The sequence below is a fragment of the Cydia pomonella genome, chromosome 20, assembly GCF_033807575.1.
Source record: "Cydia pomonella isolate Wapato2018A chromosome 20, ilCydPomo1, whole genome shotgun sequence".
NCBI lineage: Eukaryota > Metazoa > Arthropoda > Insecta > Lepidoptera > Tortricidae > Cydia > Cydia pomonella.
In genome coordinates, this window is record NC_084722.1 from 11,726,476 (window position 1) to 11,754,285 (window position 27,810).

The window sequence follows — 27,810 nt, forward strand, 5'->3', positions numbered from 1 at the left end:
GATCCAATACCATAACTTACAAAATAGCCAGCAATAGGTATCTAGACAAGTAACATATAATGATAAATAATTCGAAAAGAAATAAACGTATATTATGGAATTTCTACACTGTTTAGAACTTTAGATTAATAATTTAGTTCATAGAATATTAAGGATCCCTAAAAAGTTATTTCGGTATCGTTGCCATATAGATGCGTTCTCGAATACAATTAGAACCGTTTAAGACTTTTGTAATGTAATATTTCAGAAATATCCGTTTTATAGCTTTATATTAATAAGTGCAATGTTTTTCTAAAAATAATATGAAAGGACACTATATTTTTATAAAATTTATTGATTTTCAATAAAAAATATTATTCAAAACTTAAGTGCTTTATAAGCTGGCAACTCCTGCGTCGCCGAGCAGCGCAGCGCCCCGCCCCCTTCATTCCCCGCTCGGCTCGCGCTTCCATAGCCTACTTTTTGAGGAGCTGTCGTAAAATATCAATATTTTCGGATTTTTATGTGTTATTTACTTGATTTCTGTGTAACATTGCATCTTCACGATGGACAAGTGTGGAATATGCGATAAGCCCGCTGTTGTAAGTGTTTCTTTACGAATTCTATGCGATCTTTTGTGTTATTCCATTATTTCTTTTTTTGTTTTCTTTAGATTGTTATAAAAATAACGCCTTTATGAGAGCTTTCTGCTGGTTTAACTTCACCGTTATCGCTTATAAGTGAGTTTTAACAGTTTTGCAGAGTTGAAATCGCTTATAATGCAATTCTTTGTGACCATGAAAGCAAAAAAAACAGCTCGACTGCTCGAGCCTGCCGCGTATTTTTTTTTATTTCTTTTCCTGACCTGGCCGTGTGGTTTTTTTACGTCTGGCTCAGCTCCGTATAAAAAAACAACTGGCTTGTTTTTTCTGAACACGAATAGGCAGCGACTTGCTGCAGTTGATATTAACCAAAATTGGTTTTTTCTTGTAACAAAAACAGGCCCAGTATTTTTCCTATGTTGTTTATTATTGATTTAGATTTTGGACATTTTTAAGACTAGAAACTTTTATCTATGTTTTTTATTACCTTTTATATTATAAATGTTGTAATTTTACATTCAAGATGAAATATTTAGTTTTGCAAGCTTTTATTTAGTTTCACCTGTCTGCAACCAAAAGCTGGAAGTTAAATTTGACCCAAAATGTATCATGCCTACATACATAACTTAGGTGAAAATCCATGTTTTTGTTATCATAAAGGCCAGCTGATCTCATGATTAACCATCATATTCATAAAACTTAGCAAACCTTTGTTAAATTCTGTCTCTTTCTAACAAACACAAATACCAAAATGATGGATAAGGACAAATAATTATAAAGGTCTTGTTACATTTAACAGGCATACCTATGAATAATGCTACGAGACTGGTGGAAGGGAAGATTGAATAGGAAGTCTGTATTAAAATGTTGTAACCATATTGAGTATATGCTGCGTTTATGACTTAAAAAAAATAGACAGTGTGATAAAAGCTTTTATTTTTTCTTTGTTGCAAAATCAATTTTTAATAATATGTTTAAAAAATAATTAAATGTACACAGCAACACAAACAATGAGTTTAAGTAATAAAGCTTTAACTACCAATAACCGGCTTCATTATTTATTGCAGCAACTGTTTGAAACTGGCAAGGATGGTGTGTACGCCTGCTTCAAGTGCCAGCCGCTGGTGCCCGAGGTGACCATAGAAGATGATGTCGCAGCGGAGGAGGTGTCAGACCCACTGGACGTCTCTGAGGTAACAACTTCTACGCAACTTTAAATAAGTAGATGGGAAAGATGTTCAGACTGGGTCATACTACTTCAGAATCATTTTAAGCCAACATTAGAATGATGGCTTAAAATGATTTTGAAATAGTACTATATTACCCCTAAAATTGTTACAAGGTGTGAAGTAAAAAAACTCTAAACATGGTCCAAATACTTAAAATTTATCATTTCTAAGAATTGGTACTCAGCATTTTTCTCATTATCAACCTGATAGCAAAAAATCGTAAACGAAACTTAATTACAAATACATATTAAACAAAGTCGTCAAGAGATTCAGAACAATATACTGTTCAAGCACATTTATGACTTTGTTATGTTTATAATTATAACCATGTCAAAGTCAGCAAGAAACGAAATAAAATTTGCTTACTTTTTCAAGATTTGTTAGTTTGTGGGTATGTTATTCTTAATACATCTACATATAAGGTTGAATCAACTTTTTTTTTGTCAGCAAAATTTCACCTACTTTGACTAAAAGTGATAAAAAAACATTATTCGGAATTTATGTTATTAATTTGGCTTATTATATAAAAACAGATAAACAAGCTACGTAATGTTGTATCTTTTATCGTGATTAGATTTTTTATAATTTGTTTAAGACTAGTGACCCAGGGGACAAAGGGCAAAGGGGAAAAAGTTTAACGTATTTTTATTTCTGCGGGATATGGCATATATATTTAAAAAACTTACAAATGTTTAACTAATAATGATTAAGAGCAATTCATGAAAAGACAAAAAAAATTGATTCACCCTATATTAACTTATAAATTATAATAATTCTTGTAAACCTGTTACTGGTTGCAGGGAGTCATTCCCATTTGTTCTAAAGAACAGACATCACGAAACAAGTAAAATAATGGAAAAGAATGGGAATTATTTTCTCATAGCCAATATGTGTTGTCCAGTAGTATAGAACAAATCGTAAGACAACCTAAACTCGCTAAAACGAGCTAATTAATGTCTAACTAACTTATGGAACTCAATAATCTTAATTCATTTAGGTTCTATGATAGAGATGAATATCTACGAAAAACTAAAGATTGTTGAGGCTTATCATTTAAGATTTTAATAATAGTACCACGTCACTGGCGTCTAGTTATTGTATAATAAATATAATTAAAAAAAACTCGTATCTATACCGACGTAAAGGTGCGTTCAGGTTTCGCGTAGTACGCTGTTTGTTAATTGTTCCAACTGCAAGTTAACTGCACATCGTATACGCAGCGCTCATGAATACTTAGCGTGTCTTTCGCAAGCAGGTGCGTTCACCAGATCTGGATCCTCCTTAACCCTTTCACCGCCTAAGACGCGTACTCACGTGCACGAAAATCAGCACTATGACCCGTATACAGAGGGCTTACCACGAACCACGTTCGACGTGTTGCTCTCTGCCGTACTTGTAAATACGTACGTAAGTGGGACAGGGAGGCAACACGTCGAACGTGGTTCGCGGTAGGCCCTCAGAAGTACCTAGAGTACCGGGTCCTGGCGATTAAAGATTAAAGAGTAAATACTTACTGAGGCGGTCTTCCCATTGGATGCGGACCTGCACGCCGCTCCTGCTTGCAAGCGAGATATTGATATATTACACCGGCGCGGCGTATGAATCCGCATCATTGATAACCGTGTAAGAAACGAGATTTTCAATGGTGGGTCAGCGAGTTTTGGTTGTCCGGGCGAAATGGGAATCACTCGTTGCAGGAGGGCAATGGCTCACTGTTGTGTGGCATTTGCCACAAGACGTTTCAGAAGAACACGCAGCTGCAGAACCACCTGCGGAACCACCGCGCCGAGAGGAGGTTCGTCTGCACCTACTGCAATAAAGGTATGTAGTGTTGTATTTTTGTATGGCAACTCATAAACGGTGAGAGAGGTGGCTCGACCAAACGTCATAGCGGGGTCCGAGACGAGCCGATAGGCATTATTTTTAAGTTGGTTCGAGCGTGAGCATGCGTGTACAATTTTTTTTAGTCCATAAAGGCGGTGGACACAGCATTTTTTAACAAAGTCCTGTTGACCTTTTTTAGGGCTGTTATAATTATATACGGAACCTTGAACTGATGACAAAAAAAATACCGTGTTTCGCTCTGTTCCTACAGATATAAACCCCTAGAGGTAGGAAGAAAAAAAAAACACCTATCTAGTTGACATAGCGGAGAAAATTCACTTCGCTCTATATTTCACTAAGAAATTAAGAAGAGAGAGTTGAACCAGTGCTTTGCAAACATAGGGTGGAAAAAAAACCTCAGGGTGGTAAAAAGTTACATTTGTTTCTTTTTACGTCCCCAGCATTCTCCCAGTCGAACAACCTGCGCGCGCACCTCCGCATACACACCAACGAGCGCCCTTACAAATGCAACGAGTGTGGGAAAGCCTTTACGCAGGTAACTTGTTGTTGTTGTTTTATTTTTGAAAAAAAAATACGTAGGACCCTTTTTAGTCCATTCACCTTTTTTCATTGGGTTCTTTTCATTGATGAGAATCCTTAGGTATATATTCTATCCACATGTCGACGGACGTTAGTTCTATCCTATCGACATTTTTTGCCGGAAAATTGAGCCACATATACAAATAACTTGATAATCCAGAAAATAGCATTTGGGATTAGGAAGAAGTAGTTCAGCAATATATTTTTTTAAATTCCATCTTAAGAAAAAAATTTAGATTACTATTCAAAAATTAGCTAAGCTAAAATTACACCAATCTTTATTGGTGTAAATTTAGCAATTCTGGATTTGTTTTTCACAGCACATTAGTCGATACACGTACCTACTACAGCCAACAGTAAGCTAGCTGTCCTAGGTACAACTAAGTGTATGTGTATTGATAAACACATCATTCAAGCTACGACAAACTAATCGTAAGTTTACAATACTTTTATCAAAGCTTGTGAAAGAAGGAAAACATTACATCGAACATATTATTGGTATAATAAATAATAATCTCAGGTCATCTTCTAAAACTACATATAAAAGTCGTCAAAATGCTACTTTTGTTATAAAATTTAACCTTATATACGCGTGTGCATGTAGTTCGTCATTTCTATGTTCAAGCATTTTGACGGACATGGCTTTATTTCTATGTTCAAGCATTTTGACGGACATGGCTTTGGCGTAGACGGGATATGGGTGCCCTTTTAAATACAATAGCCAATTTTCTACATTATAAATTCGGGGTTTTGCATAGATCAAAAACTGAAAAAAAAACCATGCGGCCTGTTTAGATAAATAAGAGAATTCGGAAACAACATGTGCAGATGTTGCGAAATAAAAAGAGGTTAACCTTTTGTCTCCAAAAGTAGTATTGTTTAACCTGCATATTGTTTATTGAAATACTGGTCTACTTAAACTCTAAAGTTTAGAGTCTAAACTGTTTCTTAGATCTAAGCTAAAGGCACGAAGAAAACTTGAGGCCAAGTAAAATAATAGTAAGAACTCCTTTAAATATTTTTATGTTTTAACCAATATTCAATGTAATTCCCAAGGCTAGATAGCTTTCGCAAAATTTATTTGCAACCAAAATGGATTGAGTAATGGGTTTTGATAGTCGAAAGTAATAGTCATGGTCCAGTTACTATGTTGTTGCTGAGATTTTTAACAACACTAAGATATTTGTCATCATAAGGGCCCCCATGCGAAATATAAACTAAAACTGACGGTGACATTCACAGAACTATATATAGATAGAAATAAACCGGCCAAGAGCATGTCGGGCCATGCTCAGAGTAGGGTTCCGTAGTTACTCTTCCGTCACAATAAGCTAAACTGGAGCTTAAAGTATGGTAGATTGTTAACCAAGGGATGAACTGTGGGTGTACGTCTTTTTACTATGAAGGGGAAACTTTTTGCGATAACTCAAAAACAGCTAAACTTATCATATCCGCTATAGTTTTCATTTAATGTCTTTCTTAAGTTCTACTTCCACGATTTTTTTCATATTTTTTGGACCTATGGTTCAAAAGTTAGAGGGGGGGGGGACACATTTTTTTTTCTTTCGGAGCAATTATCTCCGAATATATTCACTTTATCAAGAAATGTTTGTTGAAGGCCCCTATTAGTTTTGAAAGACCTTTCCAACGATCACCCACACTGTAGGGTTGAAGCAAAAAAGAATGTTCACCCCCACTTTACGTGTAGGGGAGGTACCCTAAAAAAATTTAATTTTTAGATTTTATTGTACGACTTTGTCGGCTTTATGAGCAATTCCTAGCTGAGCAACTTTTCAAATCTCGAATTTTTGAAGCTATGTTTCTGTCGCGCTGCGGTGGGCGGGAGCGGGAGCTATCTAAGTGTGAGTGCGCGCACACAGACGCGAGACTCGAGTGCTCGCTCATTGCGCGCCGTTTGTTCCGTCGACATCGCCCGCGCGCCGGACGGAATTCCTGCGCTGCCCGACGCAAGTTGTTTTTGTTGTTATCACATAATATTGTTTTTCATTTTTATATTATACTGTATCTATTAAGTACCATATAGGTAAAAACTGCAAAAAAGAATGATGTCACTGCTTCGGTCGTCGTCGTACAGTCAAGTGCAAGAATATGTATCGAAAGAATCGTCTCATAAATATGGTACTACGCTCTTATTACACTGGAATAAGATGCTATGGGGCATATTTTTGAGTAAGATGTGTACACCCATATTTTTACACTTGACTGTACCTATCCGTTTTTGTAAGTAGGTATAAATATATGGTTAAACTACAATCTATTTAACTTGTAGTACGATGGGGCAAAACTTGGGCCGCCTTATTGAGGAACGTATCGTAATGACAATCTGGGTAAAGTATGTTGGGGTAATGCCGGACAATTTTATTATTATTATTATATAATTATAGGCGAGCAGCTATTTAGCTGATGAGCCTATGTCACACAGTGTCCTGTATTATACAGTTCAAAGTTTGTAAAGTCGTATCACATCACTAAGTAACATCAGTCTAACTTATTGTTTAAAAGCCACTTGTCCAATCTGTTTTTAAAAACATTGACCGAGGGAGCAGTTACAACACTATCCGGTAAACGGTTCCAAGCCCCCACGACACGGTTGGACAAAGAATGATATGCAGCTTTAGTAGTAGTGGGAGTGCGAACAATTCTTAGGCTGTGGCCTCGGGTTTTGGGACCAATTGAGAGAACTCGTGAGAAAATGTTTTTTCGGGATCTCAGCACGTGACAGATTCTTGAAGTACGGAGTGAATCGTTAAATAATAACCGTAGATTCGGCCTGAATTTTGGTTATCTTCAATATAGAACGGTTTCAGTTTTGTACCTGTGTAAAGATAAGACATACTTTTTTTTAGAGTAACGAGTATTTTGCCATCAAGGGAGAACATCGGATGGTGAAAAAAAGTTGCTTCTAATGGAAAGAGAATAAGGTATCACAAAGAAATAGGTCCGGTGTCTACCCTTCTCCAATGTATATAAATTACATTACAGCCGCCAATAATTACAAACTTAAAAGTTGTCAACGAAAGTTTTTTTTTTCGTATTTTTGTGTCCGATCTTAACCCTGATACAAAAATTGGTAAAATTGTGGCTCTCAAACTTTGATACCTATGTCATAAGGCAATTTGATAAGTAAACAATGTGCTGAGAAACCGCTTATTGAATGGTTTACCCGAAGTAATAAAGTAAGAAAAACCACTAAAATAATAGATAGGTTTCGAAGTTTTGACAATTTAAGATCTCGTGAACTGTACAGGTTTAGTGAAAGTGTAAATGTATTGTTTATTGAAAGGAATGTACTGGAAGATATTAAGTACGTAAGTAGGAGGGACAAAAATCAAAATAAAAAATAATCGTGCACAGTCATTTTTAATGAAGGTCGCCAAAAAAATAAGAATCAAACTTAGAAATCAAAAATACTAAGTAGTTCTTTAAAAAGATTTTTTTTTATACTACGTCGGTTGCAAACAAGCATACGGCCCGCCTGATGGTAAGCAGTATCCGTAGCCTATGTACGCCTGCAACTCCAGAGGAGTTACATGCGCGTTGCCGACCCTAACGCCCTCCCACCCCTCGTTGAGCTCACTGAGAGCCCATCTTGAAGTATGGAAAATAAGTAAAATTGCGATTTTGTTGGTATAATTCTGCAATTATGTATATATATAGTTGATATACAATCATTTTTTTTATAAAATGTAAGGATCGTATGTAAAGAGTAAAGTAAATATATAGGAAAAGAGAGCCCTCTTGAAGCATTTTAAGGAAACTAATTTCGAAGCCCTATCTCTATTTTGTATCCTAAACTAGCTATGTATGTAGGCGTGCACATCTACATATGCATCCGTATGTGTAGGTACTTTATTGCGAAAAATTGCTCATTTGCTATCTATTTTACTCGATTTTGTTATACAATTTAACATGTATCATCATCCCTATACAATATAAATACTCTTTATAGCACACCTCAATAAAAGAAAACAGAAACATAAGCACAGGTAAACAACATGCGGTCTTATCGCTAAAAAGCGATCTCTTCCAGGCAACCTTCGGGTTGCGGAAATTAAAAAAAATTACATTGTCAGTAAGGTGTACATACACATACAATATACATACAAAATTGACTGCCAAAATCTCTTCCTTTTGATTTACCGTCGCGCTGGTAGTGGTACTGGTTAAAAATAGTGGTACGAAAGTGTGATCAAGAAAACAATAAATGTGATAATTAAGTAGGTCAGTAGGTAAATTGAAGAAAATTTAAAGTTTGACAATCACTTCTGTTTTTGAAATAGGTAAAGATCGGATTGTTTCTTTCCGATCTTTACCTGGAAGGGTCAAGATCGGATAGCGGTCTACAGCAGTGCTAGGTCTGTTAACACAATTACAAAAACAAACACAGTTTCATCACAATACGCAAAATAAATTACAGGTCGAAGATCGGATAGAAGAAAGAATTCGCGAAATTTACCTTGCTCTCTGTGATTGCGCATAGCACAAGCCCGACTCCCTGAGCGACGTGGGAACACTGGCAGTCGAGGCGCAATGAAATGGCGTCTTACACAATGTTGCCAACATTAAAAAATAAAGCCAAATTAGGGGGAAATGAATGTCCTACGTTCTTCACCCGCATCCGGTATTTACCCAACATACCTTAATCGTTGAACCGCCGCATTTCAAAATGGCCCTTATTTTGATATCGGCTAGCCGTAATGTAATACGGCGGATTATACAATACGACTGCGATACTTATATGTATATAAATCCCCTCGTCAATGTAATTTCATTTAATTTGCTATCTAGTGGCAAACATCAATGTAGTTATCTTTTACTTGTGACGCACAAGTGTGAGCAATGTAAAATACTATATTTCTAAAAAAAATGCCTTGTTTATTGTGATTATACGTAGTAAAAGAAAATGTGATTATTAAATTATAATACGAAAGGTGGTCAAATCGCAAAATGCTGTCGTTTTATTTAAAATAATGAAATAATTAGACCAGTTCCGAAAGTACCGGGAAATCCTGGTTCTTTAAAACAGTACCGGTTCTGCAATCCCTAATAAGGATGTTATGCCCATCACTATTCCTTCTGTGTACGTATATTTAGAAACTGTCTCCGCCTCCAATTCGTGCGATAAGGACAACTGCAGCTCGGACTGAAATTCACACGCAAAAAACTCAAAAATCGAGGTTTCGCTCTCGACTGTTTCCTCCTCCAAAACGCAATCAATCTTTATGAAATTTTGGAAACTGCAAGAGGAAGAAATAGTCTATGCCGCTATGTTTTGATTTTTTGGATATTTTTTGTCATATTTGTATACTGAGCCTTTTTTTACAGCCAATTCAATTGAGCCGTTTTTGCGATTTTCGAGGCGCTGTATCTTTCTTCAAAATATAATAATCCAAAAAAGCAAAACATAGCGGCACAGATATTGGTGATATTGATCTTATTTGAAAAAATCACTGCTCTAGGTTAAAAATCCAGGGAGGAATCAGTCGAGAGCGTTTGTATGGAAAAATCGCAACTAGGAATTGCTCTTATTGATTTATATATCCATGCCAAATTTCAGCTTTCTAGCACTAACGACCACGGAGCAAAGCCTCGGACAGACAGACAGACAGACGGACATGGCGAAACTATAAGGGTTCCTAGTTGACTACGGAACCTTAAAAAAGAGTTGATCGATATGTAAGGGGACCGAGCGTGTAACATTTTCCGAAGACACTTTGACGCCACGAGTGACATTTAGTGACGGGAAACCTAAGCCACGTGAATTTAAATCGTTTTAAAAACATCGATTAGACGGCGGCAGAGGCATCGCCGTCGGTATCGATAAGAGCCGACAGAGGATCTATAATTTAAATTTAGGAGATAGTAGTGCGAAAGTACATTAAAAGTCTGAAAGTAACAGCTAATCATTTATTATGAAAAAAAAAATTACGATAGCTTAAGTTACCAGATACTTAAAAAAATTGTTTGATAGGTTAGGATAGGTAGGATACACGTGTCGACGAGTTTGCGCTTTAGTGTTAGTGGAAGGTTGCTCTTCATTAGCGCCGTCATGTACCAGAAGCTCTTCCAGGCGTTTCCGATGCGTCGATCGATTTCTTTAGACTGCCTGTCGTCGAAGGATGCTATCTGGCCCAAATATATGTATTCGTCGACATATTGGATATCCTGCCCATCAACCTTGACTCCACGTTTCGCGCCATTGGTCATTAACTGGGTTTTGGCCCTGTTCATTTCGAGTCCGACTTCAAGACTTGCCGCCGTGCTACACCAAAAACATTTTCATGTGAAATGTTGCCAAGACGAAACCATAAGGCTCGCACTGTGACAAAGTTATCTCACATGTAGATCTCATGTAGAGCCAAGCTTCTAACTCTACAAACCTTAACTTCACAAACTCTACACCTTAGTCAAAATATGTGGCTTGGCCGTTTCGTTACTTCACGAACTATTGTATGAGGGCTGCCTTTTAAGTTCTGTCGTTTGGTAAAACTAAAGACAATATAGGTGTTAATTGGTATTTATTGTTTTGCAAGTAATCGCCGTGATACGTAATACACTTTTTCATTCGATCGAACCAGTTTTCGAACCACTTATTAATGTCCGAAGTCGGGGTCTCCAAAATGGCCGTTTTGTATGCCTCAACCGCTTCTTCAGGCGTTCGGTACAGTTGACCACGAAGTCATTGCTTGATTTTTGGAAAAGTCATTGGGGCTTAAGTCTGGACTGTACGGCGGGTGTTCTAGATTTTCGACGTTTTGCTTTTTTAAAATCTCAATTGTCTGCCTAACGGTATGGAGCTTGCATTATCGTAGTGCAGACGTCTGGGGTTGTTTTTTCGGAACTCGCTGATAATTTCTGGCAAACAAACATTGGTATACCAGTCAGCATTGACCGTTTTACGATCCTCTAGCACTGTGGTGGCAACGTGGCCACTTTTCGCTACAACCGTGGCGACCATTTTTTTCGAAGTGCTCCGAGAGTGTATTACTTTGGTCGGTTTTGGCTCACCTTGGAACACCCAAACATTCGACTGCTGTTTAGAATCCGGATCGTTGGATATATATCCAAGACTATCGTCACCACTGATAATGTCGTAAACGTGTTTAGAGTTTCCTCGGTTGAATTTTGAAGAGTTTTGCGACACCATCTAACACGAGCCGTTTTTTGGTCTTCACTGAGTAAATGTGGTATCCGGCGTGAGATAATTTTTTTTACGCCTAAGTGGTCATGCAAAATATTTTGAACACTGGTCCCTGAAATGCCCAATGAAGCTTCTATCTCACGGTATGTCGCATGGCGATCTTCGACGATCAGTTGCCGTACAGCATCAATGTTCTCCTGAGTCTACGCTGTTTTTGGTCGACCTACACGATGCCTATCACTAAAACTAGAGCAAGAGCAACCACGTTGAAATTCTAAATACCAACGTTCCACAGTGCGGATGCATGGTGCTTCATTATTAAGAACAGTAGTCAACTCTTCAAAACACTGAAGACGCGTTAAACCTCTTTTGAAGTTGTAAAAAATTATAGCCCGTAAATTTTCCTTCGAAATTTCCATTTTGACAACTGACTTGTCAACTTTGAACCGACGCTGTACTGAAACGATTCGGCCGATCTCGATCATTCTTTTGTTTTCGAGTTCTAAATTCAAATATTTTACGATGATACTAGTTTTTTTTTATAAAATCGCGGGAGGTTTGAAACGACAGAATTTAAAAGGCAGCCCTCGTACTTACAACAAAAAAGTAATGAACATTGAATACATTTTTCACCTTACGTCCATGTGACGATAGCGAACCCGTGCCCCCAGATTATTATTTATACACATGATCTGGTTCGTAGGTGACCAACCTGAACAACCACGTGCGCCTGCACACCGGCGAGCGGCCCTTCGTGTGTCCGGAGCCGGGCTGCAACAAGGCGTATGCACAGGTAACATCTACTATTTACCCGACTGCGTCTGAAGGGGGGCATGTATGTATGTCCATTTATTTGGCACTTTGGTTTATGACATGTGACGATATGAGGTGTCGTTCAATGCGTCAGATTTGTGGTAGTGACAATAAGGGAACACTCAAAGCCATGTGAAGGGACTTTGCCTACGAAGTTCACAGGGGCCAAAGAAGCAAATTTAACCACTTATTCGGTCCAAAATTGAAGTTTTTATTATAATATAATCAAAAGTTTTTATCCTGGTATATGTGAGATGGAAATTGCACAATTTGTTTGCAGGTTACGAACCTGAACCAGCACCGTAAGCGGCACCTGGGTGGTCGCGCCGTAGAGAGCACTTATGACTGCACCATTTGCGGCCAGCAGTTCCAGCAGCGCAACCATATGTACACGCACAGGTACACATCCTACATAAGCTTAAGTCACTGAGTGAGTGTTTAGGACTCAGGTCCTTCTCCGAACGCAGTTTGCTGAGCACTGAGTGGACGGCCGTGCGTGTCTGGGATCGCGGATATCATTGTTATTTTTAATTTAATAAGTAGTCGATATCTAATCAAAAATAACAATTTTCATGATAATAGTTTATATAAAAAATAGTTTAAAATGTTTAATGGTGGATTTAACTTATGTTCGTGATTTTTTATCGAGTGAAAGTTGTTTAATCAGGTTTCGAATGCATGAATTTAATAGACAACGGTTTTAAGATTATTATTTATTTTGGTAACCGTATCTATACATTATGATCTAAAAAATCGCTACGATTTTTCTAAAACTGCTGGTTGAACCCACTGCACTACATACGTAATTTTCTTTAAGACTATAATTCTTACTTACACGAGTTCCCGTCAGAGTTTTAGTTTGACTATTTAAAAATTTAAAGTGAGGCCGTGAAATACTTACAGACTAAGGGGCGGTTGCACCGAAACGCCTGCCACTGTTTTCGCTAAATTGTATTGTATGGGAAGCAAATCGGAAGTCACATAGTTCACTGCTGAGCGACGTTAGTCAATCCGTCAACTTTGGTCGGTGCAACCGGCCCTAAATTCGATTCCTTCCAGTCCTTCCCCGGCGGTCTCTACCAGTGCTTGACCTGTTGTAAGAACGGCCTTGGATTTGCCGCTCGCGTCCAGTCCGCGATCTTAGTGACATTTCGATGGGTTTTATAATATGAATGGTATTCCCAGACGCGAGGCGCACTACGGCGCGCGCAGCCCGGCGCGGCACGCGTGCAAGCTGTGCGAGCGCCGCTTCAGCACCGAGCGCCAGCTCGTCGCGCACGTGGCGCAGCACGTGCCCGACCAGCAGGACCAGCAGGAGGACGAGAGTTAGTATTGTTCCCAGACGCGAGGCACACTACGGCGCGGCACGCGTGCAAGCTGTGCGAGCGCCGCTTCAGCACCGAGCGCCAGCTCGTCGCGCACGTGGCGCAGCACGTGCCCGACCAGCAGGACCAGCAGGAGGACGAGAGTTAGTATTGTTCCCAGACGCGAGGCACACTACGGCGCGGCACGCGTGCAAGCTGTGCGAGCGCCGCTTCAGCACCGAGCGCCAGCTCGTCGCGCACGTGGCGCAGCACGTGCCCGACCAGCAGGACCAGCAGGAGGACGAGAGTTAGTATTGTTCCCAGACGCGAGGCACACTACGGCGCGGCACGCGTGCAAGCTGTGCGAGCGCCGCTTCAGCACCGAGCGCCAGCTCGTCGCGCACGTGGCGCAGCACGTGCCCGACCAGCAGGACCAGCAGGAGGACGAGAGTTAGTATTGTTCCCAGACGCGAGGCACACTACGGCGCGGCACGCGTGCAAGCTGTGCGAGCGCCGCTTCAGCACCGAGCGCCAGCTCGTCGCGCACGTGGCGCAGCACGTGCCCGACCAGCAGGACCAGCAGGAGGACGAGAGTTAGTATTGTTCCCAGACGCGAGGCACACTACGGCGCGGCACGCGTGCAAGCTGTGCGAGCGCCGCTTCAGCACCGAGCGCCAGCTCGTCGCGCACGTGGCGCAGCACGTGCCCGACCAGCAGGACCAGCAGGAGGACGAGAGTTAGTATTGTTCCCAGACGCGAGGCACACTACGGCGCGGCACGCGTGCAAGCTGTGCGAGCGCCGCTTCAGCACCGAGCGCCGGCTCGTCGCGCACGTGGCGCAGCACGTGCCCGACCAGCAGGAGGACGAGAGTTAGTATTGTTCCCAGACGCGAGGCACACTACGGCGCGGCACGCGTGCAAGCTGTGCGAGCGCCGCTTCAGCACCGAGCGCCAGCTCGTCGCGCACGTGGCGCAGCACGTGCCCGACCAGCAGGACGAGAGTTAGTATTTTTCTCTAACACGCGTGCTACATATGCCCAAGCTGGCAACAGGCGTAAGCTGATACAGGCAGGTAGGGCGGGGGGCGGCAGCACTCCCCTGGAGCTCAAATTTTACATACAATGTATGCCCCCCTCTGCGGCTGCTACAACGATGCCGGCCTAGGCCCGTGACCTTGAGCGCGCCGGACATTGAACTTTAATGATAATGTCAGTCAATGCTTCAGTGTTTATAGTATAGGAGTTTATTTTCAAGGACTTACAAAAATAGTGCTTTTTAAACTAATAAATAAGCCTACAATCATTAAAATGTCTGTAATCTGTACAATTCCAAAATACGGGTTCCATTCCACGGAGCTTGCTTACATAATCTCGTCAATCATGGTGCTTCGGCAGAAAAAGCCTTGACAGACTTATATATTCCTGAAATGAGAGTTCATACCTACCGACTGGAATTAGTTTAATGTTGGTATCAGAGGGGTATATTTAGGGGTACCGGTGGTCACATTTGAGAGCGTCTGCCAAGTGTTCAAGATAAAATTGGAACATTGCTGTTAAAACAGGCGTGTTTCTGGTTCTTGAAGAAAGCCGTTTTTTTGGTAATAGCTAACTGCTGCAACCGCATTGCATAATAAAAGTCAAAAGAATAATAGCTTTCTTTAACAGATTCTATAAAATCATCTGAGTTTACCTCTACTGCCTGGTTGAATTGTTGTCTTAATAGGGATGTCGCTTGTATTTAATATACATTATTTCACACTGTGCATGAAATAAAGCACCAGAAAATTTGTAAGAAATGTATACAGTACTTATTTTTTGACATAATTTATATTTGATAAATCGGATAGAACTAAGAAAAGTAGCTGACTTGACCGTGACGTCACTTGTTCAGTTTTCATGTAAATTCCATAGTAGTAAAATCCCATTGACGGATCGAAAAAAGAAATTGAGTTGACTAGCAGGAAAGTGCTCTATTTTTGATTTTGTTGTCCCTAATGTATAGGGAGCTAATGTGAAATGTCGTCTTAACATTTGAGTCATGTCTACTCTTTAACTCACGATAGTAAACTTTAGTAGATTGTGTTAAGGTTAATTTTTTACAAGCTTTTATTTAGTTTCATCTGTCCCGTTGTCTGTCGGTCTGTAGTCAAATCTTGCAAGTTAAACTTGATCCACTTCCCGGTTTCCGATTGACCTGAAAATTTGCATACATATGTAAGTCAGGTGACAATACAATATTATGGTACCATCGAGCTGATCTGATGACGGAGACAAGAGGTAGACATAGGAACTCTGTGATAAAACAACGCAACCTAATCGTGTTTGGGGTTTTTAGAATTGGCTCGATGAGTATTAGTTGCCTGTGGAAAGAAAAGTACAGTCAGCGATAAAAGCTCGTACCAAATATGAAAATTTTGCCAAAACTTTGAGCATGACAACATGTAACGAGGTTGACGTCGCACAGGCGAAGGCACGTTCGCGTGCGTGTTCTCGTCGTGCGGGGCGCGGCTGTCGTCGCCGCGCGCGCACACGGAGCACCTGCTGCGCGCGCACCAGCTGCGCGTGCACGCCGCGCGCCCGCAGCAGCCCGCGCCCGCGCCCGCGCCGGTACCGCACCAGCCGCCCAAGCGGGGACGCCCGCCCAAGGTAACCACGTCTTTAAAGGATCCCCAAAAGATTTTTTTTTGTTTTAGCAAACTTTTATTTAACTTGCAACTTTATGTTCGGCTCAAATCTTGCAAACTAAATTAGTTCGCTCAAGTGCTTAAGACGGTGCTTAATTGTTATATATTTTATGTGTGTTGTTCGAAATATATTGCATTATTATATTTTCTTTATTTTATGGTTGTGTGTAACTTAGTTTAAAATTCATTATGATCTTAAAATGTTGCGACGCAGCAACGGAAGCTTGTATCAAAAATGTTTTTTTACCAAAAAACTTTTTAGTTTTAGAAGCTTATCTTGTTGATTAAACATCGGGATCAGAATGACTATCAAGATTTAATTTAATTCTGAATTTAAAACATTTTTTTAGCTCGCAATTTAAATAGTTACTTAGCTACCAATTTAACCCCCATATACACAAGTACCTACATACACCTAAAATTTATGATTTCAAAGAAATCTTCTCTTCTATGATTTAACTAAACCATACTAAATTAACTTTTGTAACACTATTATTTCTAGTTAATAGTAGCTTATGTGACTGCTACATAATGAAAGGCATTAAAACACAAGTATGGGCTTAACGAACGAAGTGAGTTTCTTAAAAGGACCACACGAGATGTAGAGTTTCATACACTTTTTTATCTACACACATATTATAAACTTTCTATGATATATTCACTAACCCAAATTACAGCCAACATTGGGGCATCGTTGCTCTTTAGGCGGAGATGTGGCGGCGTCGCCGAAATATCTGTATCGCTCATTTTAAACGAAACTTTTGCTATAGTTACTTTAAAAACAACAAAACATATTCATTTTATACTTAAAACTAATTAAAAGATAAACTGTATGTCATATGGCGGTTAATTTCCGTATCATTCGATTCAAACTCTAACATGCGAGATTTGTCAAAATTGTATGCAATTTACATTTCATGTCGAACAAAAAGGCATCTCGACTAATATTAGAATAGATGTCGAATCGATTTGCTTTTTTTTCAGAGATGTTCGAAATTTGAATGTCATGACCAAATCGATTTTGATGTAGTAATGAAGCAATTACAACATTTTCACAGATAAGAAATTTGTTGTAATAAAACAGTTTATCTTAATGTTGGCCATTATTTACGGATTTTTAAGGCATCATAGAAGGTTTATGATATGTGTATGGTAAAGCGCTCACAAATCGTAATAACTTTTTACTTGTTTGTATTTTAAACTACCTAACTATTAAGTGAAATGTAACGTTTATTTTGAGTAAACAAATTTCTTAATATTATTGACTAACAGAAAATTAAAATCACGACACAAAAAACACATTAACATGTTTTTCCCCTTTTAAGAAATTTGAATGTTATTGGCCCTAGCACCGGGCGACCGGACGGCTACTAAGCTCGCGATAAGACGATGTGTTTGCTAGGGCCCTATTTAGATAACCGGGATTTCAGAGTATATATGGGAATTTGATTTATTTTAAAATATCGAAAAACTTGGCGTGTTGCCTTGGTATGTTATATTTTTAATTCAAACATGAATGTAAATCAGATAATAATGCTTACAAAAATAACGGTCAGAAGACTATAAGATATTAATATCAAATTTGACTGAAAACTGTTTTGATAGTTATCAATGTCATTCCCGCTGAACATATACGTAAAAATCCTTGGCTCTTAAAGGCTTCCTATCAATGTCCTTCGTTTTATCCATACTAAGAACTAGTTGGAAACAGACAGAAACCCTCTCGAATCTCTTTCTCAATGTTTCATATCTTATTCCAGATTATCAAAGTGGAATCAATGGTTGACTTCAAAGATTCAATATTTAACGATGTAAGTGTCCTATAATATAACTCAATACTTTAGGGTCTGGTCACAAAATTTGGGTAAAGTATTGGATAGCTAATTAACAAATAAATTACTTCCTGCAAAACTTAGCACTTTAGCTACCAGTTCAGCTTATTTGACGATTGTGAAACGCCAACGATGATTTTATTCGTCAGATAAGTGGCAAATAGCTTATTCAGGACTTTACTTGGACATTGTGAAACAGGCCCTTAATCAAGTACAACCTACTGCTAAGTATTAACAGTGAATATTTATTGAATTACAGGTAAAAATCATAAAACAGGAATCTCAATTTCTGCCCAAACTAAAAGTGCAGAGTTTATTCCAGTGAACTAAAAATAAGTGTAACACAGTGGACATTGTTCTAACGAGTTGACAGACCACTGGTTGGTCTGGAACTCAATGGACGTCGACTCGTAACACAATGGACTTATTTTGGACGTGAAATTATCGTTAAGAGCTACATATAAAAATTATGGACCTTGTTAATGTAACTTTGAATCTAATAGGAAGATAGGAGCGTTAAAAGTCGAAGTCAGAAGTGCTTTATAATTCGATGTTTGTTCTTTTACATATGAACGGTATGAATTTGTATTTTTTTTATATGGCCTTCCATTTTTATTAGGTACGTGTAATATTTTGTATTTACCTTAATATATGTATAGAAACTATAGTCAAGTCATACAGTTTTAAGATTTGTACCCTATGTTTGGTATTTCAACTTAAACTGCAATGTAGTAGCATAATTTGAATAGAAATCGTTTTTTGCCTCTGTTGTCAAAAAAATTGGTTGTTGTTGTGATTTTTGCTGCAATACAAATGGCCTTGACTACGTTGAGAGTGCTGATGGAAAATTTTCCAAATAGTAATTAAAATGTTTCACATATATAACGTTTCTCAAATTTTTGTAGAGAAACGGAAACACCAACATGATTTTGTCATTCATTTATTTATTGTGTAACTTTCCAGAGAGTTACGAGTTACTTCCACAGCTTTATACTACACGTACTAATGCTTTAACGGTCATTCTCAAAAAATATGTCTGCGGTCTAATTGCCGCGACCCATACAATTGTATGAAAAATCTCTGTATCTTTAGGTATTTAAATAAAATAAACAAACAATTTGTACATTTTCGGGTAGTTTAAAACATTTATTGTTTAACCGACCAAATACAAAACCGCTTGGATCTGTCACTGAACGACCTGACTTTAACCTACAATATTTAATCATGTAATGTGTTCATCTACCCTCAACTGGATTCTTAAGCCATTTGAAGGTAGATTTTGTTTACTTTTATTTAAATACCTACATTTCATATCAGAGTTATAGACGCAACCGAAGATATATTAGAGAGAGACCCTTAACTAAGTCAACGAGGATCAGTTAATAGGCCGAAATGAATGCAATAATACGAAATGCACTTTTAATCATAGTTTATTATTGTATAATAAGTGTCCAGTGCAGCACACGTATAAAGTGAACATTTGTTTTTATACATATTTTATGAATTCTTGGTCAAGGATTCTATTTTTTATTTTGTAACTTTTGAATGCACCTTAGATAAATATTTTCATTATGTGAAGTGTTATCAAGAACTTTGAGATTTGATTAGTCATTGTAGAAACCTAGATGCACTGTTGTATTAACATTAAGGGTGCAATTTAAATAAAAATATGGATCAATATGGTACAGTCTGCATCAAATATTTAGACTGTAGTTAAAGTTTTTATTGAGCAATATATTTTCGATCTTAGAGGATTTAACAACTGGAGTCACCTTTAAGAGCATAGCTCTGTCAAAAACCTCGATCAATGGCCATATGTATCGTATGGACTGACGTTTATCTGTCATGGTGGTGGTGGTGGTCATACATTTGACTGTTTTCTACAGAAAAGGCGTCTCCAGTTGTTAAATCCTCCAAGTTTTCGACAGTACAATATAAGTGACATAACAATGTCATGTCAACATGTTGTTGTGCTTCTCGTATTTTCATTTGTTGCCGACTGTACTCTTAATTAAAATTAAACAATGTCTTTATCTAAAAATTAATGTGATTTAATGTAAAGCTATTAATAGATTGTTTAAATTAACTTTAAGAGTGAAATGTAAGCTTAACAAACTGGATAATCAGTAATAGCAAAGAGAATTGATTGTAATAGAGAGGTAAAGTCTAAGAATAAACGTGCCCCTTAGTTTGACGTCCAAAACAGTTGGCGCAGTACAGCGCCATGTTTTGCGGTCACTGAATTGTCAAACGTCTACTTTTGACAATCAGAGATACCGTAAAATGTATGGAGCTGTACAGCGCCAACTCGTTTACCTGTCAAATTCGAAGCACGGAATTGTCTTACATTTAACGCATCTTACCCAATCAGTGTATCTCTTTGGTAATAGCTACTTGGCTATAGATAGAGTGAATCAAGTATATATTTCGGTTGCACTCTATTAGGCATCTCTTTCGCACTTAGGCAATATATGGTTTCTGAAAAGAGTAATACTTTATATTATTATGTTGGCAAGAGAAGTATTGAGGCACATTTTACAAAAGAGATCCTTCTAAAGTTTATCCTCAATCATAAACGTTTTTAAGCGATTTAAGGCACTCTCAACCTAATGTCATAATATATAGAGTCGCCTTACCTTTGTTCAGTTAAATTAACATTTTACATACGAGATTAAAATACATGAGTCCATACACAAGTTGAATTAATTACAATTATGTATTATGAACTGTAAATATTTGGTCCTAGCACTAAATGTTCATGATTTGACCTTTATATTCTGTCTTATGCATTAGCATAGAAAAAATAAATATGAAGACGCATAAAGTGGAGTAAATATATTATGTATAGCGAGCTGCTAAAGTGCATAGCCATGAAAGAATTCCATTCATAAAGTGGGTATGTACTTTTGCAGCTACGTATACATTCTGGTCTGGTTTGACTGAACTATACGGCATCGACAGTGTCAACTTTTGACAACCGCGACTGACTTACTACTACTTTCTCTTAGATAGTTACACATCTAATACAATGATTGAATACTGTTAACCTTTGATCGCTTTATGTCATAAACACAAACATCACTCGACGCCAAGCTCCTGGGCACACGGGAGCTAATGTAAACCTTACTCGAAAGCGTTACTTTGCCAGCGTCCACCATAACACCTATAGTTGTCCTTGGCGCTATGAGCAAGACTAGTAACGACTGTCTGTGTTCTTGGCGTTCAATAAATATTGAATCTTTGATACTGTTGTGCCATCTAGCTGTCAAACAGGTATAATTAACATATGATATAATTATTTTTTCCCTCTTTGTGCATGTTCTTATCTGTGTGAATAAGGCAATAGTTAGGTTAGGCTAAGGTGCAAATGTTCCTATGAGTGTAAGAGTATCTGAGTAGCATATGATATGTGTACAGTCGACCATGTATAGCGCTAGCCTTGTTAAGTGTCAGTATTTCGGAGATTTTTCTATTAACATACAAGTATGGTATCAAAATATACATATTTCAATTACATGGTGTCTTATTGCTATTTTAAAACTTAAATAATTGCTTTCAAGGTGCCATCGCCCATACTGTTAACTGTCCATCGGTGGACCTTATTACAAAAGGCATAAGGTTATTGTTTTCTTAAATAATTATGTTGTTGGTGATTTCTGCAGTTGCGGTGTCCACAGATTTTGATTCGAAGATTCCTCTTTTCATTTCTGAAAACATAAATAAGGCATGCCGTTTTTCTTTGTATTTTCGGTTACATTTTCTACCGAGCTAAGTTTGTAACTATCTATATAGCAGGTTAGGTAATGTCGCTGAGGTAGAAGCTGAAATTATTTGAAATTTTCAATCGAAAGTACCACAATTCGATCTTGGATTGTTTTGCTTTCACAGTTAATCGCCCTGCAGTGAAGATCAAGTGCTCTTTTTACTTAGCTTAAGACTGTGTAGCGGAGAAAATTGCGGAGCGGAGGCTTTTTCCTCGTCGCCAAACTGATAACTGCAGTATCGGCAATAACAATGCATAACGGTGAACAAGTTTATGTTGTATTATTTTTCTTCACACCAGCTAATAAAGGATCTCTTGATACTTCACAAACTAATGAGAAAGTTGTATTTTATCCACAAGAGTGGCAAAGTAATTAGAAGCAAATTATGATTCGTCTCTACATTTTGGCTGGTGAAATCGATTTTTAAGGGATGATTTTGAATGATAAATATTTAATAGCGTTAATTTAGATTTGATTGTTAATATTTTATAGTTCGTGTCATCCACGATGACGCGCAGATTTGTCAAATCTAACCTTTAAAAACGTGACAATACGAGTCAAGGCACGCGTCGCCGTGAATGACATGATCTATATACAGTTGGATTTTCCTCGCGTTGGTGTGGTGAAATATTTTTTTTGTTTCACTCGGTGGCAAAGTTTGTTAAACCTTCGTGCCTTGAAACCCTCGCAACGCTCAAGATTCCATTTTTCAATTTTAGAATGTTTCGGTTGCCCGGGTATCAATATTAGCATAAGAGCTTAACAGCTTTGCCTCCTTGTAAAACAAATAACTATTACCTCGTCGCTTAACCAATATCTCCAGTCCAAGTATCGGCAGTGTCAATGCATAAAACGCCAGCAGCACGCGGAAGGCGGGCGCGACATCGCTCAGTCGCACGGCGTTGAACATGGCGGCGCTGGCGCCGCAGCGGGGCCGCTCGGGCACCAGGCGCCGCGCCGAGCGGCTCTGCACTCCCACTTCCATAATGCGGTTAGCACTGCAAAGGTAACTTTCACTCTAAGGAATTGAGTCATTTGCTTGCCGGTCACTGAAGTAATAAGGATAATATAGGTAATAAATTAACTGTCTAATTTTGGTGCTTTTGAAATTATTGACCATTTTTCGGCCACTACAATCGCCCTAGAATATTCTTTATTTAGAAAAGCGAATAAGATTTTGAAATTCGCGGTAGGGATCTGGCCCAGTCCCTCTGGGCCAGATCCACTAACTACACTTAGAAGTGTAGTTAACATTAGTAAATATGGCGGCGATTTCTATTAATGGGATCCGATCCGGCCTATGGAGACCTTCCGTAATCCGGCCTCTCTGGTTGTCAAAAGTTGGCGTTTGACAACTTGGCTTCCATACAATGCATATGGCGCCGTACAGCGCCATCTATTTTTCATAAACACAGGCCCGATTTTTCATAAACATCTTTATACAATCATAGAATCGTTGGTAGATATATCTAACGTACCCGATCCTAAGCATCTCTTTGATAGGCGTGATCTGCGAGAAGGCGACGAAGGGTGACGTTGTGGACATGTACTTGATAAAGCCAAGGTTGCATTTCTCGTCCTCTAGAAAAGTCTTCTGAATTTGGTCGAAGCCCGCTGTCTGCTCCACATGGAACGCGAACATGCCCTGGATATAGACGAATGATCATCACACATGGTGGCTGGTGACTTATTGTCACTTTCTGTATTTTAGGATACTTATAGTCCCCTGGTTATAGCCTAATAGGCTTCCTTAATATGGGGTAAACTACTAAATCCGTTAAAAGCTGTCATAAATGAAGCTGATAAGCAGGGATCCTATCACACTGATGCGCATACGCACGCCGATCTGATGTGTGACCGAGACAGCGCTATAGTCAGACCAAGCTAAGTTGGCAGCGATTTTGATAGCATAGACTGTAAACGTGTTAAGTAAACGTCATAATTTCAAGAAAGTTTAACGTTTTAAATAACAATTGCACTGTCTATGCTATCAAAATCGCTGCGAACTTAGCTTGGTCTGACTATGCTATATTCACAGCAATATCCCGCCCGCACACCAGAGCAGCGTGCTGGTCCGCATTCAATGTGAAGACTGCGTTATACCTTGAACTGGATACCTGCCTCTCTAACTTTGCGTATGCCGTCTTCAACGCTGAGGAAACCTTTTTTCCCCTGCGAATTAATTTTACGATCTGCCAGAAGACGATGAATTGGACGAGACTCGTGCTGAAAATACCGTGAATTCTTCATTATTTATGTTGGTAGGTGTACCTAATCATTTATTTAGAGCATTATGAAACCACTTTTTTACAGGGCCTTGAAGTTTACTGGGAAGAAGCAGACGAAGCAGTATTACAAGAAGTACCTACCTAAATTGCAGGTAACATTTCTGAAGCACTAACTCAGGGCAGCTGTACTGTATTGTTGACTATGTGCGAAGGGTGTGAGGGGTAATCGCTCTAGACGGGCTCTGGACGTGGCATAGTGATTTTTCATGACCTGGCTAGTTTAGGACCCAGAAACTTGTTTCGAAATATGTACGTGGGATCTCAAGAGGCTATAGCCGCCACGGCGGTGTAGTCTTGCACACAGCCAAGACGGTATTGACACTTGTGACCAATTTTACAGCCAATACGGTTGGGGCTTATATTTTACCCCGAACATCTGCCACGCGTACACGACGTCTTGCGAGCCACACGCCACGGGAGATGTCAGCAACGTTTCGATGCTGTTGATGTCGTTCGTGGGCGACTGCAGCAGCGCCACCACGTTGGCAGAGTACGCCGTGTACAGGAACATGAACGCCATCAGTCCCAGCAGTAGAATCTGCCGGCCTATAGCATAGAACGGTAGACAGCGTATAAGTATTTTCTTAAAATGAGACATGTAAAACTTCATGGTTGTAGATACTTTATCTAAAGTGAGTAGATAGTCTGCTAAGAGGGCGCTGTGGAGCTATAAACGTGGCAACATACGTTATTCATTACGAAAGGAATAAGTAACTCCGGAAAACTCATAAAAGAAAAGGTCGACATTATTTTGCAATCATATCCAAAAACCTACTTCTAGACATTGAGAAGTGCACTCACTAAGTTATTTTATTACAAGAAATAAAACAACAGCAATGGTTAATATCTATCTAATATCAGTTTAGTAAAGTGTTTTTTGATGGGAGCCATAACACGAAAAATTGATTGAAAAAGTGTTTTCACATAGGCAGATCCGAAATCGGGTGGAAATATTTATTTAAAAACGTTACGTGGGCCCCATACATGGTAGATTTATTTTTACGCCTAGTAGCAAATAAATATAATCTGTATTTGCACAAAATAAGTAACTTTGTATGCCCATCTTCGTCACTCCTTGGTAATGTTACTAAATACCATTGCTTATTGTTGCGTTTAGTGTCCTCCAGTAGTAATGAGACTCCATTATTTTCCAGTAGATACAGACAGATGCATACAAGAACAAATTTTGTTTTTATTTGTGCTAAAGAATTATGATACGGTAGGAGACGGCAGTTCAGTGGTTAAAATTCTAAATATAAATAGTCAATAGGGTAGATTAAAAATAAAACAATAAATTTAGTTGTCCAGTATATTATAGCTTAGTACAATCTCTGGGGCGGGCCCATGGTGGATTTCATGTGCAGCGAGCGCACGTTCTGCCAGTGCTTCTTGAGCAGAGACACAAGGAAGTTGATGGAGAGATGCACATTCTGTGCCAGCTCGTCCGGGGTCATGTCCACATGGCCGACCGCCACAGACAGACAGAGTACCTGGAAAAGGATGTTTTTACATTAGTATTACCAAACAGAGGTAATATTGAAAGGTGGATGATTATTATTAATGATCAGTGAAAGTTGGTCATCAAAGTATTTTCATTGATTGCAATTTTGAACATCATTTCAACTTATTTCTAGGTATAATTTTTAATTGTCATGTACTGCGATTACTAGCCCTTCGAACAAGGTGTCAATATTTCGAAAAAGTTTTGCATTGGCAATTGGGGCCAATGGCTATCTGGTAAGGCATGAGACCTATGAATAAACATATATTTGCTAGGCTTTAAGGATTGTAAAATGTGATGAAAATCTGTAAAACAAGTGGAGTACCTTCAAAATCTAATCTAACTTCAACATTGCTTAACTTTAACAGAAGTAACAAAAATACTACCTTCTTCATCTGGAACTTGATGGTGGCCTTGACCTCATCGATTTTCTGCGTCATGGACTCCTGGTGGGAGAGCAGACCAGGGAACTTGCCAGCCTTGTTTAGACCGGGCCCTAGCAGACGCGGGATCTGTTTGATCAGGGACTCGGATGCCAAGAAAGCATCATATCTGAAAATAAGTAGCAGGATATTAAGAAAAATTTTTTGTCAAAAAAATAAGTCTCCCAACTTAAATATGTATGCAAATATTTTTTTCTTTGGAAACCGGGTCAAATTTAACTCAAGAATTGACACACAAACGTTGCAAATTAAATAAAAGCTAGTAAAAATCTGTTAAAAGTGACATACAACATGAAAAAGAACATTAAATAGCATGAAACTATCAATTCTTGAAATTGAATAGATTCCATAAATAAGCACTCTCACTAAATTCTGAAAAGAGGAGTCATAGAGTACCTGCTCAGCAGACAGCATTACAATGTTGCAATATAAAAGTCCCAGTTTTAACACATTCACTGCCGGGAACCCATCTGGTGGGCGCTCGTGAGCTTTGTTCAGATGCCGGACAACCCGCCGCGGGTTGTTTTGTATGCAGCTATAGACCACCGGTTTCTGGGGTAGTGTGCCGTTTTTTGTCTGGCAGTGAATGTGTTAAGGTCAACGGATAAGCAACAAACTCACTTCTTAGCTAGTTTCTTGACAAGCTTCTTGTTCTTGTTGAGCTTCTTCAAAGCCTCAGCATCCATGCACGGCACATCCAAGTTCTTGGCCTCGTCGCAGTGCTGCTGGTCTCCCAGAATACACACCTGCATCTTAGGGCGGGGGATGTACTTTAGCCTGCAATTGATCACTACTTTTAGCGACAAGTACAAAGTTGTAGAAATTCGATTGAAATATTTAGGGGTATCAGTGAAGTTTGTCATCAAAGTATTTTCATTAGATAATACATGCAATTTTAGACATCATTTAGTTTTATCAAGTTCTTTAATCTTTTTATACCGAATGAAATACAGGGCGGCTTATCTGGAAAGTTAGCCCATACAATTCTGTCAGATGGAGAGGCACATTCAGTAAAATTGGCCAAACAAGATTAGGGTCTCAAGAAATTAATATGACTAGTTATTGACAAGTAATCAAAGGCTTACCACTCCCTTTCCTTTATAACCTTAAAAGTTAGTCGGAGAGCCGAAGCTCGCCTACCCGATATTTAAAGACTCTGGGTGGAGTCCCGTCAGCAATAAGCCAACTCCCTGTATTTAACCACTCTGGTGGCCATATGGCGACCACAAAAATGTTTAGTACAGGTAAACGTACTTGACGGTGCCAGAGAAACGCTTGTCCTTTTGGGGGTCATAGTTCTTCAGACCGATCTGGATTTCGACTGTCTCCAGGAAGCGGCGCTTCTTGTCCTTTGACGCCTGAAGCACGGCGTTAACGCACTCATAGAGCGTATCACGAGATACTTTCGACCTAAAATAAATAAAATAAGGTTAATATCGGACACACATTTTAGGTTATGTCGTCAACGTGTTTCATACATGCTAGTAATTTGTAGTCTACATTGATAGAATATCAATACTACAGTTTCAGATCAGTTGTAATAAAGATCTAATAATCATAATTATTGTCAATAGTATTTAAACAAAATTAAGAAACTTACGACATCGTCGACGAATATACCACTCCTCACGAAAGTGACAACCGAAAGAAAGAACGTGTAATGGCGGAACCGAAATGGGGTGCGGGGAGCAGTGTTGCTAGATTAAATTTTCGAAAATCTGTAGGTCGACACCAAAGAGCATATAATCACTACGTTTTAAGAGACGGGACTTCCATACTAGCGAGT

The 27,810-nt window shown here is 38.9% G+C and overlaps 3 protein-coding genes across 3 annotated transcripts in view; 1 reads left to right on the top strand and 2 right to left on the bottom strand.

Moving 5' to 3' along the window:
* The first annotated feature begins 202 nt into the window (after positions 1-202).
* On the top strand, positions 203-21,542 carry LOC133529020 (zinc finger protein 879-like). The gene is made up of 10 exons (XM_061866606.1): positions 203-581; positions 1,649-1,774; positions 3,508-3,631; positions 4,096-4,190; positions 12,100-12,189; positions 12,490-12,608; positions 13,395-13,534; positions 15,977-16,158; positions 17,957-18,007; positions 18,288-21,542. The coding sequence occupies exons 1-10, from the start codon at positions 546-548 to the stop codon at positions 18,351-18,353; spliced, it is 1,029 nt and encodes a 342-aa protein (XP_061722590.1). The 5' UTR covers positions 203-545; the 3' UTR covers positions 18,354-21,542.
* A 53-nt stretch (positions 21,543-21,595) lies between these two features.
* The window catches only part of LOC133529011 (glutamate receptor 3-like), a 28,200-nt gene continuing 21,985 nt past the window's right edge, over positions 21,596-27,810 (bottom strand). The window contains exons 8-12 of the mRNA XM_061866591.1: positions 24,448-24,626; positions 23,914-24,018; positions 23,271-23,437; positions 22,591-22,790; positions 21,596-21,735 (exon numbers count right to left, since the gene is read on the bottom strand). Coding sequence (XP_061722575.1) covers positions 21,659-21,735; positions 22,591-22,790; positions 23,271-23,437; positions 23,914-24,018; positions 24,448-24,626 — 728 coding nt within the window. The 3' untranslated portion in view covers positions 21,596-21,658. The remainder of the gene's footprint in view (positions 21,736-22,590; positions 22,791-23,270; positions 23,438-23,913; positions 24,019-24,447; positions 24,627-27,810) is intronic.
* On the bottom strand, positions 25,376-27,774 carry LOC133529018 (large ribosomal subunit protein uL1). Its single transcript, XM_061866602.1, has 5 exons — positions 27,625-27,774; positions 27,279-27,434; positions 26,646-26,801; positions 25,968-26,133; positions 25,376-25,570 (listed from the first exon to the last, which is right to left on the bottom strand). The coding sequence occupies exons 1-5, from the start codon at positions 27,627-27,629 to the stop codon at positions 25,400-25,402; spliced, it is 654 nt and encodes a 217-aa protein (XP_061722586.1). The 5' UTR covers positions 27,630-27,774; the 3' UTR covers positions 25,376-25,399.

What these genes read in the sequence shown, in the direction of transcription:
- LOC133529018 (XM_061866602.1), bottom strand. An exon ending in CGTTTCTCTGGCACCGTCAA is followed by an intron (nt 26,802 to 27,278) that starts GTACGTTTACCT and finishes GATCAATTGCAG; the next exon opens with GCTAAAGTACATCCCCCGCC. An exon ending in GTCAAGAAACTAGCTAAGAA is followed by an intron (nt 26,134 to 26,645) that starts GTGAGTTTGTTG and finishes ACTTATTTTCAG; the next exon opens with ATATGATGCTTTCTTGGCAT.
- LOC133529020 (XM_061866606.1), top strand. Translation starts at nt 546, where the DNA reads ATGGACAAGTGTGGAATATGCGATAAGCCCGCTGTT. An exon ending in CTGCACCTACTGCAATAAAG is followed by an intron (nt 3,632 to 4,095) that starts GTATGTAGTGTT and finishes TTACGTCCCCAG; the next exon opens with CATTCTCCCAGTCGAACAAC. An exon ending in GTGGGAAAGCCTTTACGCAG is followed by an intron (nt 4,191 to 12,099) that starts GTAACTTGTTGT and finishes TCTGGTTCGTAG; the next exon opens with GTGACCAACCTGAACAACCA.